The sequence below is a fragment of the Macrobrachium rosenbergii genome, chromosome 55 (assembly GCF_040412425.1).
Source record: "Macrobrachium rosenbergii isolate ZJJX-2024 chromosome 55, ASM4041242v1, whole genome shotgun sequence".
NCBI classification, from domain to species: Eukaryota; Metazoa; Arthropoda; class Malacostraca; order Decapoda; family Palaemonidae; genus Macrobrachium; species Macrobrachium rosenbergii.
In genome coordinates this window covers 76,395,163-76,415,162 of record NC_089795.1, presented here as the reverse complement: position 1 = coordinate 76,415,162, position 20,000 = coordinate 76,395,163, and the positions used below count along the sequence as shown (strand labels likewise).

Here is a 20,000-nt window from a genome sequence, read left to right as displayed (position 1 = left end):
ATTCTTCCACCATCCATATCAACATTCATTCTCTATCTTTTTGGTTTTTTTACCGTCTTAATCATACTCTTCCTCACACTGACTTTCAGCTTTCCCCTCTTACAAAAACTTTCAAATTACTTCACCAGTTTTTGTCATTTCTCTTCACTGTCCCCAGTCAATACTATACATACCACACCAAGCATCAATCATTCCAGTCACATTCCATGACATAATTTCTTATCCAGCAACTTGATACCTGAATTTAATTTCCTTTCTTTGATTTCTAGCATCACTCGACATTTAACAGCCTTGGAGACAACATACCCTTGCCTAAGATACACTTTGACACCAAACTAGTGTTGCTCTCCTGGCTAAATATGCGAACATGCACTTTGCTTCAATAATAAAAATTTTCACTTCTCTTAACAATTTACTTTCAACACCATGCATTGCCTCTATCAGTTCTATTAATAACCTTTTTGAGGCCCATGTAAGCCACGCACAGCTTTTTCCTTTTATTTTAAAACTTCTTACATAATTGTTTTGTCACAAACACTAGATCCACATAACCTCTTCTTTATCTATATCCCCAGCTTTATCTATATCAACACTGTTCTTCACCTATCAGTCCTTCTGTTGCCTGTCTTACTTTCTCAACTAACGTCCTACCCTACAACCTCCTTGGTATGCCAAGTGAAATTATGTCCTTATAATTTATAGAATTGCCTCTACCATTTTTATCACCATACACATGGAACAATTAGCCCTCTTATCCGTTCCCCAGGACCTTTCCCTCAATCTGACACGCCTAAGAAACCTTGTAATCCACTCAGTTGTAACATCACCTCTGCACCACTGAACTTCATTTGGAGTCTCACCAACTCCTGGTATTTAACATTGTTTAATCTCTTGATTGCTCTTCTTGTGTCGCCACCAGTGAGTTCCACAAGCATTCACAAACTTTTACCAACCTTTTCTACTCCTGTTTCATTCAGCTCTGCCTCTCCACTCGCTCAATCGATCCGAGACTGAAATCATTCCACACAGCACCTCTTCATTAGCGTCTTAAATTCTAAGATACTTTTGTCAGTAAAGCTTTTTACCTGTATACAATTCCTTGTAAATGCTTACCCTTTCCCCCCTCTATATTTATTACTTGCCTGCTTTTACCATCTCTTTTCTTGACCACCTTACCCGTACTCCTGCATACATGTACTTCATCTTATCAAATGACCTCATTTTGCTTTTCACCGAACCTTTCAGTTCCTCATCCTACCACTTGCCTTATTTCATTCAATCAACCTATCCTCATTTTTCAAATAAACCCATCCCGATGCCGCTATGACCGCGTCATGGAATTTTTTTGGTAATGTCGAAGGAATTGTTTTTTTTTTACGTACGCCGACTGAAGTTCAGTGTGCCTCATCAACAACTAAAATAGACACTCCAGCTTTTCCTAATCTCTTGACGTCACCGACCATTGACATACATGTTTTAAATGGCTTGTCGGTAAAACGAGGAGAATTAGGAACGGATGGTCGAAGGGTGGGTTTTGGCTAGTGATGGGACGGCACACGAAAATTCATATTTCAGTCCCTTCATATAACAACGCTTTATTCATAAATTTGACTTAAAAATCATTGATATTATCATATCTACCGTTGTATCGCAACATGGGGTTGACTGCTACCAAATTTTGGTGATGTATTTTATTCTAAATTGCAAGTAATATGACTATCTTACAACTTCGATGGGTTATCCCGTATTAGGTTTGGGATGCGCAAAATGTTTTTCAAAATCTCTCTTTCCCTCTTCTCCCCTTAACATTACATCCACGAACTTGCTATTCTGTCCAGTCTGTATTAACACATAATCTACAAGGATTATTTTCATCGCCCTTTTCTCCTTCTCAAGTACACTTCTAACACTTTTCTTTGGAGGCCCCGTATTTCCAATGTTCAATCTCCCTTCCATTTCCACAAGGTTCTCTCTGTACTCGATTACTGATGGAACTCACTAACAACGCAATTTTTTCTCTATAACGTTGCTTTGCATTTAAATAACCTTCATATCAATACTTAGCAAGGCACATTTTCAGACTACTGTACCCCAAAAACATTATCTTTCACTCACTTTTGCATCCATTCCTTGACCATACACATTCAGTGTTGCAACGTTTCCTGCTGCTACACTCAGTCTTATCAACAGAATCCTTTTTAAGAAGTTAAGTATACCTTAGTTTAACCAGACCACTGAGCTAATGAACAGCTCTCCTAGGGCTGGCCCAAAGGATTAGACTTATTTTACGTGGCTAAGAACCAGATGGTTACCTAGCAACGGGACCTACAGCTTATTGTGGAATCCGAACCACGTTGCACCGAGAAATGAATTTCTATCACCAGAAATAAATTCCTCTAATTCTTCATTGGCCGGCTGGAGGGTCGAACTCGGATCTAGCAGAATGCTATCCGACAACTCTACCGACCCGTCCAACGAGGAACTACTTGTACTAACATATATACAGCTTTCACCCATCTCCAAAGTTATAAATGAAACTGCAGCACTATTTTTTCCTAGCATTACACCTTTTAGCTGCCTCAAACACAATCAGTCTTTGAATTTTGTATTCTAGTACACACTGCCCTTTCACCTTTGTCTCACTAAGTACCAGCTCCTCTGCCTTCAGGTACAATTTGTTCTTAAATCTTGGGCACTTCTTAAGGCAGCCATGTCTAGGATTTAATGTTTGCTACCCTTATAGTGGCAGCCCTCAGGAAACAAGGGCTTGATGTGAATAGCTGCCGTTGCCCTTGAAAGAGGGAGGCTCGTCCGATAATGGACATTTCCCCCTCCAAGGAATTCCAAAGGTTCTATCATAAGTCTCATCAGCCTTGGGTTTGATTTCTGGTAATTAAAACTAGCTTCACAATAACTACGTTTGGGAATGGCAAGTTGAATCCAGCCACCCCACCCGAATATGCGTGTGTGCATACATACATATAAAGTCTATTGCCGCTCATGCATACATATGCCGTCCAGTTCAGGTCTAATAAACGTATTTAAATTCGACAGGTCACACACACACACACACACACACACACACACACACACACACACACACACACACACACACTCGATGCGTTAATAAGCGTGAAAGCGCTTCTGCCTGTCATTTTCCTGTGGATTCGCTTGTACACTGAAGTCACGTATCTACGTTATTTTTTACACACAAACACAAACATATATATATATATATATATATATATATATATATATATATATATATATATATATATATATATATATATATATATATATATATCTATATATATATATATATATATATATATATATATATATATATATATATATATATATATATATATATATATATACATTTAGCAGGCCTGCCTTTTACCAGCGAGAGGTACACTCAACAGAAATAATGTACCGCAAGGTAGAATAATCCGGTAACGTTCCGTTAAAGCCAATTGTGTCTCCGCTCATCTTGGCCATAACTTCTGTACCTGTTTGCTACTCAACTGCCTAATTAACTGTAGGTGACACGTCCACATGGCTCAGAAATTTAATTCACAGCGCCCCAATTTGTGACCATCTGTAGTTTTAAGAAACAACACCTAAATTCTCATTGTTTTGATTAAGAAACACTATGACGTCACAAAAAGATAACTGTCGAAAACCCAGGAATAACTTTAGTGTTTATTGACTATTTTTTACCCCGGTCTGTGCTTTTTTAAAACACGTGAATTATTATATCGTTAATATACAACATAGTCCTTTCTCATTGTAAGTAAACAACTTGAAAATAACGAATATATACTTAATTCTTAATTTGGGTTTTGCTTTAACATGGCTAATGCCTTATCAAGTGTCAGAGAATAGGCCCCTCGTGTCGAAGGTTAGCCAGTTGTATTTTTTAAAGGTTATATTATTTTATTTTTTATTTACCTTATTTTTTATATTTACTTTTTTGTGGCCTGTTACGTCATCTGTTTATTCAGCTGAGAGTGACATTTAGACTTCAGATACGGCTTGCTGATTTTAGTGGCACAAGGGTAAACACTATGGTAAAATTTTAAGGAGTGAAAGTAGGGGGTAGTGCCTTCAGTGCACCTCAAGCATTGCACTGTAGGCATCAGATACGGCTCCTGGCAGCGTCCCTTCGGCCCCTATCTGCAACCTCTTTAATTCCTTTTATTGTACCTCCATTCATATTCTCTTTCCTCCATCGTACTTTCCACCCTCTCTAAAAATTGTTTCAGTGTAACTGAGTTTTTCCTCCTGTTAAGCCTTTGAAACCTCCTTTAATCTATTTCTCTTTCAGCACTGAATGACTTCATAGGTCGCATCGCTTGGCCTTTGGCCTAAATTTGATATTCCATTCCATTCCAAATCTGTAGTTGATGAAATTTATGGCAACTCAAAAATAGTTGCAATGATTGATATACTATCATATTCTAAATGTATGCTAGGTAACCGGAAACTAGCCCAGTAGCCTACATCCTAATAAAACATAGACTAGGCTAGCAGGTAAAACTGAAGACTACTACCGCAGCCTGATTCCCATCAGTAGGCGACTGCAATACTTACCGCCCTTTGCATCGTGTTTCTGCCTTTTGTTTGCGTTTATATTTACAGTCTTTTGCTTATGTTTTTATGTTCAGCCCCAAGGGTCTGGTACTAAACACAGTGCCCGTTTTGCACATAAACTGATAGTTACTGAACTGGAGGGGCATGATAGTAGTCTTCAGTTTTACCCTAAGATTTCTTCTCCATTGAACCATTCTGGTATAATGCTCAGGCATAAAGAAACCTAGAATGCTGTCTGTATCCATACCAGCAAAACTGTAGACTACTCTGTGCCCCTCTAGTTTGGTAGCTACCAGATTATGTGCAAATTGGGCGCCTTATTTAGTACCAGCCCCTTGGGAGTGAATGTGAAAACATAAACAAGAGATGTTAAATATCTTAAACATAAACAAAAGGTTTAAATTTAAACATAAACAAAATATTTAAACTTAAACATAAACAAAAGGCAGCAAATATTCTGGTCAGCGACTGGCAGGAATCAGGCCTCATTATTGCCCTCAGTTTTACCCACATCTGTAGTTGATGAAGTTCAGTACATGATGGCAACTCGAAACAGAGGCAGTGATTGACATACTGTCGTAGCCTAAATGTATGCTTGCCAGCCACACCCCAGCCAAGTAGCCTACATCCTACTATAATGGAGCCTGGGCCAGTGTAGCTTAGATCAGTGGTCTGTACTGCCAGAGTGATTACAGTAGCCTAGTCCTAAAGGCTCTAGAGTTTCTCCTCCATCGAATCATACCGATTAAATGTAAAGGAGACGGCTCCACAAAGATATTGTTTATTAATGGAATTTTTTACTAAAAAACATAGAAGAATATATATAATGCAGTAAAGTGTGATCATTGAGAAATTTACCATTTGTCGTCTATATTTTTGCTTTCATTCCCAGGGGGCAGGTACTACATGTGGCAAAAACTCCGCAGGTAGCCATGTTTAGTACCAGCTCCTCGCTGATGAAATAAAAATATAAACAGTGACCATTAATTTCCCCCCTTATTTCAGTAAATTTCTCAGATTACCTTGTACTTCATTATATACACCCTTTTGTATATTCTCCAGTTAAGAAATTACATTTATAGACAATATCTATATGCGGCATGTCTCCTTTACATTTACCTAATTTTGGTAGAATGCTTAGGTCTAAAGAAATGTAGAATGCTGTGGCTTGATTAAGGGTATCACCTCTCTATATCCATCCTGCTTCGAAGACAATTGTACAATACTGTACATTATTTGGGTTTGAGCCCATTAGATATGCCTTGTTTTTTATTTACTGTACCGCTAGAAGGGTTAGCCTAGGTACCATGTGCCATACACAGTATTTGTTGATTTTTTTCAAGGCCGTTTTAAAGACCAACAGTTTATTTTAAAAGCTGAACTGCTGTTTGTTTTCTTTAGAGGGTTATTTTATTATCATGTGTTCTGGCTGTTTACCGAGTTAGATATATGCTAATTAAATTAGATAGAATGTACTCATATGATTCATTTAATGTTTTTTGAAGTTTTTGAACATGGTTTTACCTCCTTTTTTTGTAGGATAAGCTCAATGCAGAATGATAAGGGCTTATATTCCACGTTATCGACTTGTGGAAGGTGAAAGTGGACGAAGTCATTATGTGTATACAATTGAAGTCTGTTACTTAGGCAAGGTTCACCGTATTGAGAAACGTTATTCTGCTTTCCATAGTTTATATAAAGAGGCAAGTATTGTTCCCACTCTTTCTTTTCGTTTTTACTTTGTGTCAGTATCATATCTGTAATGTTTACAGGGTATCTGAAGTTGTTTTATACATCATATGATTTTACATAACCTAGTTTGAAATATGGTAAGTATTGCAACTCCTAGTAATATATAACAGAACCTTGGAAAATAATGATTATGGCTCACAGACCATTAAAATACCTTTGGATAATTGGTACATTGCCAAGTGGTTAAAGATCCTTTTACCAAGGGTCCTTATTTCATGCTCTTTGGTTGATGGAGAGTCACTTGCTCACAAGAGGGCAGAGGAAATTTAAACCTCTCAAACAGTTAATGCATAATGGCTGGAATAAAAACACCATTTGGGTGTTGTATAGCCTGTATATCATTAAAATTATATGTGGCCATGTGCTGCACTTAGGCTTCCCATTTTCACAATAAAAATTGAATAAGGGAAAACATGAAAACATTATTTTCAAAATGCAAACTAAATGAGAGAAAATATCAAAATACCTGTACGGCTAGCCTCATCTAATGAACAAATTTTAAGAGTTAAGTTTTGCACTCCATGTTGATTAAATGAAAATGTTGAAATAATTTAGTTTGAGTTATTCACATCAAAGTAAGGCACTAGTAACCAAGATAGAATATTGAATCTAGTTTTCTAACCATTTTTTCATGGTTATTGACATTCATCAGAAATGATTAATAATGTAACTGTGTTTCTGAGCATATTCCTGAAATAACTTTTAAACAAGTAAGCACTGAATGTTCATCACACTTGTGAAGGATCTCCAGATGTTTTATTGGTTTTTCTTTTATAGACAGAGTTTAAGTACAATCACCAGTTATGGTTTTGTGTGCTGTAATCAAATAATGTATTAAAAGAACTGATGTTTAGCCATCTTTAGTAACACTCATCAGATGTCTTCATCAGTTACTGTTTATGGTTCATTTTCTTCAGGAACAATCTAATGTTATATCATGGTGTATCTCACTGAAGTAAGAATAGCAATTGGTAAGCCATTTAGACATATGATTTTGCACTATCTAGATAGTTCATCATACATACTCAATAATGTATGGATGCCATACTTGGATTGTAATGTTTCTTGTTACTGTTTTTCAGCTACGAAAGTTATATCCAACGGCTGAATTTCCTCCAAAGCGCCTGAGGAATACAACTTCCAAAGTCTTGGAAACTCGCCGAGCAGGTCTGGAGTTGTGGCTTCACTCGGCACTGCTTCTCCAGCCATCACCTCCTGCACTTTTGTCTTTCCTGCAGGTTTCCAATTATCAGCTACCCCATCAAGAGTAAGTAAAGATTTACTAAGTACGGTAGCTCATATTTTTCATTATTGTACTGATATTCACAGAGGAAGTTTATTAACTCCTATATTTTATGTAAAATGTACTGTTTACTGAGAATACAGGCCCTTAATTGTTTTCGTAATGACAGGTTGAGAAAGTTGGTTAACTGTAAAATATATCCTCTAACCTTCCACCTTATATCTGTGAGAAATGTTTCTTATTTCTTGCCTGATCATTTTAAACCTTGTTAACCATATTTTAATGTAGTTCTAGCTTGTTTTGGCACATTTATTGTTTATGTTATACTGTACTGGACAAAAATTTTACATAAATGAAGGTGCAGCAGAAAAGAAGAGTTACGTCACTAAAATGTATAACTAATAAAATTAAAAACTAAAAGCAAAAGCTGTCAACTGCATGTTTAGAAATGCAAAGAGAAAGTAAAAAGTAACAAAATGCTAGAAGAAAGAATGTGTATGTCAGTAAACAGAATAACTTCCAGGCCATGGCCTAGACTCTACCTGGTTTTTTTTACTCAGTTGGTCTATGTTGGTATCTAATACAGTAGTCACTAATCATATATAATGGAGCTTAATAGAAATTACAGAGGTGGAATTGAGAACATTTAAATACTTGAGCCCATGCACTGGGAAAGAACTGATCATTGGTACGGTAGTACTGTAATAGTACTGTACAATAGTCATTACAGTATTACTGTTGTTATTATTATAATAATAATATCTAAATTAATTTGACAAGACAATTGAGTTAGCAATATTGGCTAGATCATAAGCTGGCCTAAAGGATTTGCTCTTAATTGAGAACTGAAAATGGAACTAGGTAAAGTTGCAGAACTTAGACTTTTAAGTTGAATAAACCATTGGGAAACAAGATTTAAGTAAAAGGAAAACTAAAGTAGCTGGTGCCAAAGGGATGTGGCTGGTAACCTAGTACTGTCTCTAGAAGAGCTTTTAATTATTATTATTAAGTAGAGTAGTTTAACCAGACCACTGAGCTAATATATTTAGCTTTCACAGGGCTGGCCTGTGAAAGTAATAGAAGCATGAGAGAAGAGTCTGATTGTTTTTATTTGAATTATCTTTACTCAGAAATTTACATGCCTAAGCATTGTATGTTATATAGTGATATGTTTTATGCAGAATATTGCAAGTCACTTTTATCACTACTGTTTATTTCCAGGTGTGAAGGAAGTGGATCAGAGGAGAGCCCTTCTCATCAGCCTATGCTCATATTTCCACAAGATCCATATTTGACAGCCCATACCAGCAGTACTAATTTGCCCAACATGCTTAGTAAGGGTGTCATAACTGCTCTGTATGATCCAAGTTTTCAGATGCCTGCCTAATTTGTGGTGAATCAAGGACTGAGTTTAAAGTGATTTGAAAATGCAGTCTGATTCCAGACCAGTAAGGATGGAGTTTAGTCCACTGGGTTTGTGGCAGGGAGCTGTCTTCATGGTTTTATGGATTGCCTATGGCTCAACCTACCTTCTAAGAAAGCCTTTGGGAGTTATCAAAGATGACTTAGAGATTGGACTCAATGTAAGCCCTACCAGCCTTGGTTGGGTAGACACTGCATTACTGCTCCCTTATGCTGTTATTTCCTTGGTGTTAGGATCTTTGGGTGATTTATTTGGTCCTCGCGTCACATTAGCTGGAGGTCTTATCCTTTCAGCTGCTGCTACAGTTCCCATGACTGTTTGTCACTCTCTTGTACCTTTGTTAGTTTTGTTAGTATTTAGTGGAGCTGGTCAGTCACTGTGTTGGCCAGCTGCCTGCTCACTTCTGTCAAAGTGGTTTCCAGATGATGCTCGTAACTCTGTCTTTGGCATGTTTGGAACATGCTGCTTTGTTGGAGGTCTGGCAGGTACAGGTCTTGCTGTGTACCTACAAGTTCAGTATGGATGGCGTGGTGTATTTTTGCCCCCAGCAGCAATTGTTGCAATCATGGGGATATTAGTGTTGTTTGTGGGTTTTGATCCAGCAGATCGTGGTTTAGTTGTTCCAGGAAGAGCTGCTTCTCAACAGGAAACTTTGAATAAAAAATCATCGAGTAAATCTTCTTTTACAACAGTGTGGAGAATTCCACTTGTACCAGAAATCTCAATTGCCATGTTTTGTGTGAAAGCAGTCCGCTTTGCTCTCATGTTTTGGCTACCTCTCTATTTCTTACGTCATCTAGGGTATTCCAAAATTAATGCAGGTTTGGCATCAACAGCTTTTGAAGTAGGTGGTGTTGTGGGAAGTGCCATGGTTGGAGTGGTAGTTGACCGTTGGATGGGTGGCAAAGCTATTTTAGCCAGTGCCATAGGGATTGGTGGATCTGCTCTGATGCTTGTTGTGTTTATGGTAACAGCATCTTGGGGGCCAATCTTTCATGCTTTATTTTTGGCAATAGCTGGTGCATTCAACTGCGGTCCTGATGTACTGCTTGCTGGTTCAGTTGCTTCTGACATTGGTGAACGTGAAGGTGGAGCATCATCTGCAGTAACTGGGGTAGTAAATGGTATGGGATCCATGGGAACAGTTGTTGAAGGTCCACTTGTTGCTGCAGCAGCTGCTTGGTTTGGGTGGTCTTCTCTAGTCCCTCTTATGATTATATTGTCTTCTGTAGGAGCAGCTTCTGCTCTCAGAGCCAACGTTAAACATATCAAGCTACATGGTCGAGTGAAGGTTCCAGCGGGAATAGAAACTGCATAAATTTTTATAATAAATGGTTAGCTCATTTGAATGTTTTCCTTATGCTGATATCACTGGTTTTCTATGAGGTAGATAAGTTACCATAACTGTTAGTGTCATGGTTCATTTAGTTTGTACCAAGACATACAGTAACTGTGTGAGCAGTGTTCACAAATCCTTTCCAGTCCAGTGTTACACATTTGTTTCCAGTTTTACAATATTGTTTTAAAACCTTTTACTGGTATTAATTCACAATACCCTAGGTTAAGATTGATTCTGTTGCATATTGTACCTTTTCCCTTTTGCATCAATAAATTCTGATGGTGTAGAATTTTTCCGAGTTGGGAGTTCTGCTATGAAAATTAAAGATAAATTTAAGAGTGAATGTGTATTTATTCTTTATTAAGTAGTTTAACCAAGCCAGTTAACTAATTTATGTAGTTCTTACATGGCTGGCCATATTTGTTGTTTGTAATAATGCAAGTGTTGTTCTCAGCTGGAGAGTAGTCGACAAATTTTGCTTTAAAATTACCAAATACTCCCTCTTCTTGTTTCATATATTCACTTGAGGTTTTTTGCAACTTTGGAATTAGTATGAACAGTAACCAAAAAGATGGTTTTGCACTATGTAAGATTCTTTGTTTTTAGAGATGTCAAAATTAATGTAGTATATTGGAATAAGTTTCTTTGATGATGGACTCTTTGAATAATGGGAATTGTAAAATAAATGAAATCTAAAGGAACAGTTATCATCTTTGGAGTAGTAAGAGTAATTTTGCTTAAAGATATGATCCCTGCCTTGTGACAGCTTCAGAATATTCTCTTTGATTTGCTTTTAACAAGACTTGATTTTAACTTCTAAGTGTCAACATTAATGCTATTGCAATGGTGACTAAGTAATACTGGATATTATGAGTGATATCCTAATAGTATAAGAATTAATCTTGTAAATTGGAACGCAAATTGGAGCCAAACTTCTCTGTGTATGCAAAGTTATAATATAGTATATAGTGCACACTAAGCTGCCATTTTATCTGCATTATCACTCCACCTCTTTGATGGGTGTATGTAAATTAAAGCAGATATGCTCTGGAAGAAATGGCAGATCTTTACTACAGACCTTAGTTGCACTGAGGAGCTTTTTTTTAGAATGTTAGCATTTAAATTTTGCTCTAGCTAAAGTGTGTCACTTACGCTTTCATTAAATAAGACTTTTTAAATGTATTTAATCCAGAATTTTCACCTTTTAAAATCAGAATTTAGGAATCTTCATTGCAATTATGATTGGAATATTGAAACTTATAAGTTGTACATTAATGAAGAGGTTTATGGGTGTTCATTCTTTTTAATCAAAAAGTGTTCTTGGGTAGATCAGAAGGTAAAATGACAACCAGGTTGGGTTGATGTACAATCTATACTTGAAGCAAGTTCACTAGTTAATTCATGCTTCCGTGATTGTGTTGTTAGATATTTACTAGTGCTGTAGAGAGCCAAGTTGTCCCTTTTGCTCAGTGCAACTTTTCCAGGATGCTAATGGAATCATAGTGTTTTGGTTATTTTCATTTGGGCTGCTTGGTTCTTGCAATATAAGTGCATTGAGAACTCGAAATGCATAATTTCTACAGTTGATGTTAGTGATGTTTGATGTTTTGTAATGAAGCCATTACAGTGGCTCAATGTTATTGAAGCCCTTTTTCAGTTTAATATTTGGTTTCTTATGTAGTGAAGATGGGAAAGTGTGTATTGTCATACGTAATGCAAATTTGATTTATCGTGGGATCCTGTAAAGCACTTTGATCAAATCACACTAAAGATTAGAATTTGTAGTTAAGAGTAATATAATGTAATCTGAAGATTTAAAGCACAAAGTATTAGTACTTAATATGTATTGAATTTTATATTTAATGTCAATTGGAGTTTTTGAATTTACATTCATCACAATGTTCCTTCTTACACTATGTTCATTTTACAGTACTATAAAGTTTTTAATGCAGATCTTATTTATTGTTGATTTTTCAGATTTTCTAGTCCACATTTTAAAAATTCTCATAGGTAAAGTAGAGAGCTCTATCTAAATAACAGCTTTAACAAGTTTTCATGATTAACTGTCCACACTTTATAGATTACCTTTCTGTGGTTATAAACTCATTTTTAAAATGGGTATTTTTACTGGCTGCTGGTTCAGTTATTTCTCTATGAACAACATGCTTTTCAGTGTATCATGTTAGCTTACCTATGTGTTTCTGAGCTAGGCATTATCTTTGCTACCCATATATATATATTCCACTCTTTTATTTTGCATGTTTTGACTGTCCCAAGCTCATTTGGCACTTAGAAAGCCTTCTGTTTTGCATTGTAAGATGACCAGTTGACACAGTAAGACAGATAAGAAATCTGTATCACATTGTCTAGGTTAACTAAGGTGATGTGAGTCACAACTAACAACATCCCCTCAATTAAACCTAGTTATGATTTAGCTGTGTATGACTAATTTCCAAGATTTATCTTACCAACCATATGGTATGTATATGAATCTTTTGACGACAACTACAGATTGAGGATACCAACCGGTTTTCTGAAGAGATAATTGGTTCCAATACAGCACAGAGGACTGTTCTTCCTCATTGGGTCACATATGCATGTGTTACAACTAAGTTTTATTAGAATAATTATCACCTAGAAAAATATCTACATTTCCAAGATATAAACTTTGTTTACATGGATTGCCCAACTTGCAACCCTTTGTGGAATGGGCTTAGTATACACCATAATATGGAGTTTCAGTGGAAGCTCAGTAAATCTAGCCTCAAGTTGTGGTGAGTTTGCAAACATTTTACTAGTTCAGATAGGATTGTATTATAGAGAATTTTACTGCAAATATTTGCTGAACTATCTTATAACAGTACTATAATAATAATGGTAACATGGAGTTGATAGTTCCTAATGCAGCAAATGTTGCCACCTTTCACAAACAGTAATTGGTATATGTATATTACAAGGGAATAATATAATGTCCCGTATTTATATCACAAAGGAATAATCTCTTTTCACACATTTACATTTCTTATTTACATGGTTGAGAAATATAGGTTGTTTTTAGTGTGGGACTTTAGTAAGCAGCGTGAGACTTATACCTTACAGGTATTAAAGAAATCTGGGCTTTTCCAGTGCGTAATGACCCTTTTTGTCAAAAGTATCATGTGGCATTCAGAAATTACTAAGACTGTACAGGAACTGTAAATCACAGTTGCTAATAAACATGGTGGATGTGCTGAAGAAATTTTCTCACAGGAGAAAAAATAGAAGAAATGAATCTGGCTGAGTACAGTAGCTCTTGGTGTTTAAAAGATCTCCGCCAAATTACCATTGCACAATTATTACTGTGCTTCATGTGATGCCAGTGTTACATGATCTTTCACATTGTGTGTATTTTACAACTTGTCACTAAATGCTCATTTCATTTAAAATTTTATGACTTGCACAATTATCTTAAAACACAAAAGTTGGATATTTTTCACTGATGAGCACAGAATCTGATAGACATTTAGTTAGGACATTTTTTGAAATGTAGTATATAAACCATACAAGTGTGTGTAACTCTTAATATGATATTGTTTTATATTTAAAACTGTGTGGAGAAATGCACTTTATACTATTGTGAAGTTTTAGTCTTTCAGAACCCATTCATGTAAGGCTGAACAACATAAGGCATACAGTGAATCAAAGAACCCACTTAATGGAGAACGTTATATAGATTGAGGTTGTGAAGAATCACTATTTGTAGCACTGTATTTTGATGATCTGTATTTTATTCTTGGATTTTTCAGAGGTTAAGGTGCTTTTTCTTATCACTCACTGAAGAATTTTTTTAAAAAGTTCTCAGGATTTCCAATGTAATAAAGTGGATATTGGCCTTAACTTATTACTTGAAACTAGTAATAGGTCACAAATATAAAATGTATTCTTGTTTGTCATATGTGAGAACAAATGCATGTTCTATCTTTTAATGGTGAGCACGTTCTTGCTTTTTTCTGTTGATAGTTATAGAAATTATGTTATGCCAACTTTTTAGTTTATTAAAAATATTTAAAAGAATCTTTTTGTTGGTTGTTGACGAACCTGGTCAATGTGTAAAACTTAGCAGTTGATTTTATTTATTCTGTTATTGTCAAAAGTATTAAGGTAGTGTGTAATTTCTGTTTTGAAGAACCTAGTCACAACAACTTCATTGTGGTATTTGATGAACTATCATGCAGTCCTTGTTAGCTGACAGTTTGTTACAGTATATACATGAAGCCTGTATGTATTGTCAAATTAGATCTCTATTAAAGATTACCGTAAATTATATTGATCAAAAGCCTTGTGCAACTTTTAACAAAATATAGTAATAAAAATTACAGCAATTTATTTATTCCCGTTTTTATATGCAGTATATATGAGCAGTAGTGGATAAGCACCTGGAATTAACGGAAGGAACAAAATGTGAAACTGACCAGGTAAAAATTGTTCAGTAACCATAAGTGTTTCAACAAAATGTGATCCTCATACTGTACAGTACTGTGGTAATTTACTGCTTTGTTATCCACTCGCTTGCCTTACCGACTTAGTCCCACCTCTCTCAGTATACTGTACATGTGACAAGCAGGTAATAAAGGTGCTGTCACCATAATGGAGTCAAAAATTTGTAAAACGTTCAGTGACAGCATAAAGGAAATATTTTCCCTCTTTCAATCGGATAACAATATAGGTAAAGGGCAAAAATTCGCTGGTGATTGCCTCCAGAGCTTTGAGTCTGTAGTGAGCTGCAAAGGCACGGTATTAGCAGTCCTTGCAAAGGGACACTTATATTAAAAAGTAACATGATCACAAATTTCATAGTCATTCACTAACATTCTGCTTTGGATCTAACCGTCATATTAGGGCTATGAATGCAAATATGGCCATTTTCATTGTCACCCTGAACACTCGTATGTACTGATGAAATGACAAATCTCTCTATAGTACCAATTTATGTGTTATTATTATTATTATTATTATTAAATTACATAAAAGTAGAGGTCTGGTTAACGGCTTTCATAGGGCTGGCCTCTATACTAGTATCGAAACGGCATTTAATACAGCATAGGCCTATGAACTGCATTTAATACAGTATAGGCCTATGCAAGTTAAGCTCAAAAACTACTTGGCTTCTAGTCTGTCACTAGTGTAAGCTTCGGAGCAACAACTTCCGATAAGAACAAATTCTTGTTAATTAATGTTAACTCTGTCTTCCGGGCAGAGCTGTTACCAATCTTATCTTGGCAACCAACGTAATCAACAATCTAAAGATAAAAATAAAATTAACTATTTAGTGGATGCAGCGAATGGTTGTCACATTCAAAAGCCCGCCGACGCTCTCTTTTGAAACTAGAGCAATTATTATGCTGAAAAAGCAATGATCAATTAGCATGGTTGGACCATTGAATTTGATTGCATCTACAGTATGTTGACGGGAAATTAACTTTTGTAGCTGGAGATTGTCGATCAAGTTTCTGTAATGAAGCTGTTGATTGCGAAACAACTCCCAAAAAAAAACAAATGTCACAAATGACATTACCCTTAACATGACAGTAGCACCCTACATTGCAGAATGCTATGGTCCGCGATCATCCCCCAGGTTCATTATTCTGCTCAAGGCAACTTCAGCAGGGTGCACAGCTTCAAGAGAAGTCAAAAGTCTGCTCACTAACGGACTCGAAGCTGAGACTAGCGATTAGATGCTGCGGCCTTGAAAATTCCACCAAAAATAGGCATTTCTCTTTTACAACACAATAACCTTTCATTGTCACACTTAGAGGCCATCCGCTGGTTGATAGATGGTGCGGAAGTCTGTTAGACAAATCCAGAGTAAATTGCTGTAGTCGAAGAAAGATCTATTTTAGATAGCCAAAATCGGCCATCGAGGCTGGTACACACTTGTCATATTCATCGCCATTTAGGATAATCACTATTATTAATCAGGAGAGTCAGGATCTAGTAGGCTTCTGCTCTTCGTTAAAGGTCTGTCATTGATTTCAGATGTAGATGGGTGTGGATAGAAGCCTCCCTTGTCTTATAAATGTCCTTGTGCAAGATATAAGCCCTTGCTAACATATACTTTTATCTAAAAATTTCGACATTCGAGTATGTTTGAAATACAGCGGTTAATCAGTGAGTCATACAAAACGTTCGGTTGCGTCCGCCAATATTTGTAACACCTTGCACTTAGATACGAACAGCCAGTTGGTGGCACATTTGCAGACAATGATAAGAGTCAACGACAAAGAGTTCTCAGTCAGCAACAGAAATGGCAACAATTTATACACAGAATGCAAGATCGGTCTCTCAAAGATGACAAGGGACCAACAAAACGATAAAAAAAACTTTATACCAAGGGAGCGGCCACTAATAGATAACATGCTTATCGATGATTGCCAAAAGAATTCCTTCTCTCTCCTACAACATTTCTTACGGTTCATTATCACTAGAGAGTGAGAGAGAGAGCAGTGAATTTGCTACTAGGTATTTCCGTCCTTATGTAGTAATTAAAAAAAAAATACGAAACTAGACTGACTCTCTTGCTACCTTTGAGGTTACAATATTGATGCACATTCCTCTTTCCTGATGCCCGAAAAGAGGAAGTTAAGGCATGTTGGTTTAGTTAGCAATTAGTTAGGTGGCCATCAGGAAATTTCGAAAGCTGTCGCCACATGGACAGCGCAGGAGGTACGGAAGAAGACCTGCTCAGCTCCCTTACCCCCAAAGGGCATGCTAAAACGATTCCAGTAATACTGGTGTCACTCCTCTAAGAGGGATAGATATATATATATATATATATATATATATATATATATATATATATATATATATATATATATATATATATATATATACATATATATATATATATATATATATATATATATATATATATATATATATATATATATATACATATGTGTGTGTGTGTAATTTGCATTGACACCGAATGTGCTTTACAGGTCTCTGATTCGTTTTACAAGGAGGAATTCCACTAGCGTTGATGTGCTTATGCATCATCAACTATGCATCAGTAATCGAACTCATTACATTCTGGATATTACCTGAATTAATTTGGCTTTATTTTAGTTCACTGCGTCATGAGCTGTACGGGAATTTACGTACACACCGTAGCAATCCCTGACAAGCAAACCTCTCAGGTATATTAGTGTGACTGTTCCACGTTGCTAGCGCAGATACAGGTGTCATCGCAATGGAGCAATGGCGACATTCATTCATTAAAATTCATGACACCTAATCCATAAAACCTTTAATAGAAACTGATCATCTTGCTGAAATGTAAGTATATTTCATCCTTTTCAGGAGTCTTGATAACCAACTTCATAACTTATTCCGGCATACCACCAAGGGAGCGTAAACCAAGTTTATTGATCCATCTAACGTTGAGTTGGTTGTAACTCACGCTACCGCTGCTAAAGCTGACTGTGTTGCCCAGTTTAAGACACAGTGAGCACTCTTATCTTTTACTGGGGAAAAAAGAAAGGACGCATATGAATTCTATGCATTCTGATAAGCTAGCAATCCCTTTGTGTTGAAAGATAAGTTTTTTTTTTCTCGACTGCTTCCCTAAGTAGTGTTTTTCTGAACTGTATCGGACAGCCAGATACAGAAGGCATCGTAAGATTTGTGACATTCATTATTTAGACACTTATTGATTGAATTATTACGACAGGAAAACCAAATAAATTTATTGCTTTGAAGAGTCTATATAAAATTTCATGAGCAGGTGAAAAATTTGAACACAGCATTGCTTACAACAATATTTTAATAATCTATCTGTGTGTGAAAGAGGAAAATGTTATTATGTACCGATTATCCAACATAACTTGTGATCAAGTTCTAAGGCAACGTTTGTCGCGCAATTTATCAAAAGATAAAAGCTGCACCAAGTGTTCAAGAGTTGAGTACAAAAAAAAAAGATGGACGAACGAGCACACACACACACACAAACACACACACACACACACATACACACGGATAAACACTCGCCGATAACCTGTATGAACACTGGGAACGTAGGAGGTCTCTTTGCCACGTTGTCTCCGATTCGGTCGCTCTCGTGATTGTCTCGTCCCCTACGAGAGGTTTTATTTTCATTTTTCCTCATTCCTAGCAAGAGTTAAATGCTACAAGGCAACTAGGAGTGACAGTATTACGAGGACATTCGATATCAGTGTTTTGGGAATTGCAATCGAACTTAGATCTGAGTGGTTTTGTTTAGGAATTGCAACGTCGTTCCTGGTGGTGTTGTCATCGAAACTGCACTTAGTAAGTACATATAAACTTCTGCACGAGGGAAAGTGATATGTGTATAAATTATTTTATTTATGTCAAGTAGTTAATCCGTAACTCAGAGAGAGAGAGAGAGAGAGAGAGAGAGAGAGAGAGAGAGAGAGAGAGAGAGAGAGAGAGAGACTCAGCCTATATATAACCTGACAAATAACATATATATATATATATATACATTAGTGCGTATGTATGTATGAATTATCATGTATATGTATGTATGTATGTATATATGTATGTATGTATGTATATACCCATACTATATCTATATCTATCAACATATATATACTGTATATATATCTGTATGAATACATTATTTAGTTGAAACAAAAATTAAGATAGATGGAAGCTCCAGTTGGAGAGAAGGGGCGTGAGTGTGGCATGGGGGAAAATTAATGGAAAATGGGCTTAGCTTTACAGGTGCAGTAGTGGACGGAGTAGAGGAGGAGTGTAAACTTTCAGGAAGGGGTTATGGAGTCAACAAGAAATATTTATGGGTTTAGAAGAATGAGAAGTGAATGAAATAGTGAGTGGAAGGAAAGGACATTTTTGGAGGTGTTGCATGACAGAAGGGAGACTGTGTGAGGACACATGAAGACGGATCAAGTGATCAAGAGGAAGGTGAGAAAGGAAAAGAAGCCGAGTGATAAAAGTAGTGAGGTGAAGGCTAGTAAGGCCCTCAGGGAGGATAAGAAATTGTGGTCTTGATTGGTGATAATGAAGAGAAACTGCAGAGTTGGGAAAGTTGAAAGTAGATAAGAGCAAGGGCATGAGCCTATGGATGCCAAGGTTTGAACGTATGAAAGGATTATTGACAAAACTCTGCTCTGTGGATGTGAAGTGTGAATCATGAATTCAAATGCAAGAAAGAAGGTGGGGGCTATAGAGATGACTCGTTCACATGTTGCTTGTGATGTAAGAATAATAGAAATAGTGAGAAATATGGAGAAAGGCAGGAGTGTGAGATGAATAACACAGATTATGTAGGGAGCTCGACGCGCTGTTGGTGAGCTTCGTGCGTTGCTTGAAGCTATTAGGGCTGTGAAATTTTCCTTCATAGGGGGATTCATCCATGAATCAGTAGTTTAAATGTGAATGTGTCAGTGATCGTTGTCTTTTCTTAGAAAGCAGCCCCTGTTGAGGGATACAGTATGTTTTCTAAAGCAATATACTCTTAGTAAAAATATTTGCTTTACATGGAAAACTAACGTGGCACTGTCACACTCACTAGCCGTATGAATCAATGTAGAAAGTTTCCGCAGAGTTAGAGGCTTCACATGCGACCCGTTTTATCTACACACACACACACACACACACCACTCACCTTG

The 20,000-nt window shown here is 36.5% G+C and overlaps 3 protein-coding genes across 6 annotated transcripts in view; all 3 read left to right on the top strand.

The window, feature by feature from the left end:
* The first annotated feature begins 3,441 nt into the window (after positions 1–3,441).
* LOC136835451 (uncharacterized) lies at positions 3,442–14,705 on the top strand. 3 transcript variants are annotated; one of them, XM_067098997.1, is made up of 4 exons: positions 3,442–3,538; positions 6,133–6,296; positions 7,428–7,612; positions 8,810–14,705. In XM_067098997.1, the coding sequence occupies exon 4, from the start codon at positions 9,016–9,018 to the stop codon at positions 10,327–10,329; it is 1,314 nt and encodes a 437-aa protein (XP_066955098.1). In that variant the 5' UTR covers positions 3,442–3,538; positions 6,133–6,296; positions 7,428–7,612; positions 8,810–9,015; the 3' UTR covers positions 10,330–14,705. The 3 variants fall into 3 exon arrangements, with proteins under 3 accessions (XP_066955098.1, XP_066955096.1, XP_066955097.1); XM_067098995.1 differs by lacking the exon at positions 3,442–3,538 and adding an exon at positions 3,639–3,789; XM_067098996.1 differs by lacking the exon at positions 3,442–3,538 and adding an exon at positions 3,790–3,901.
* LOC136835841 (sorting nexin-24-like) lies at positions 6,150–8,975 on the top strand. Its single transcript, XM_067099690.1, has 3 exons — positions 6,150–6,296; positions 7,428–7,612; positions 8,810–8,975. The coding sequence occupies exons 1-3, from the start codon at positions 6,150–6,152 to the stop codon at positions 8,973–8,975; spliced, it is 498 nt and encodes a 165-aa protein (XP_066955791.1).
* A 2,836-nt stretch (positions 14,706–17,541) lies between the features above and the next one.
* LOC136835450 (uncharacterized) overlaps positions 17,542–20,000 on the top strand; it is a 10,677-nt gene continuing 8,218 nt past the window's right edge. Inside the window, exon 1 of one of the 2 annotated variants that reach the window (XM_067098994.1) lies at positions 17,542–17,664. The gene's annotated coding sequence lies outside the window, so the exon portion shown is untranslated. Of the gene's footprint in view, positions 17,665–18,377; positions 18,655–20,000 lie in introns of those variants that run through there. The other variant, XM_067098993.1, reaches the window with a different exon arrangement.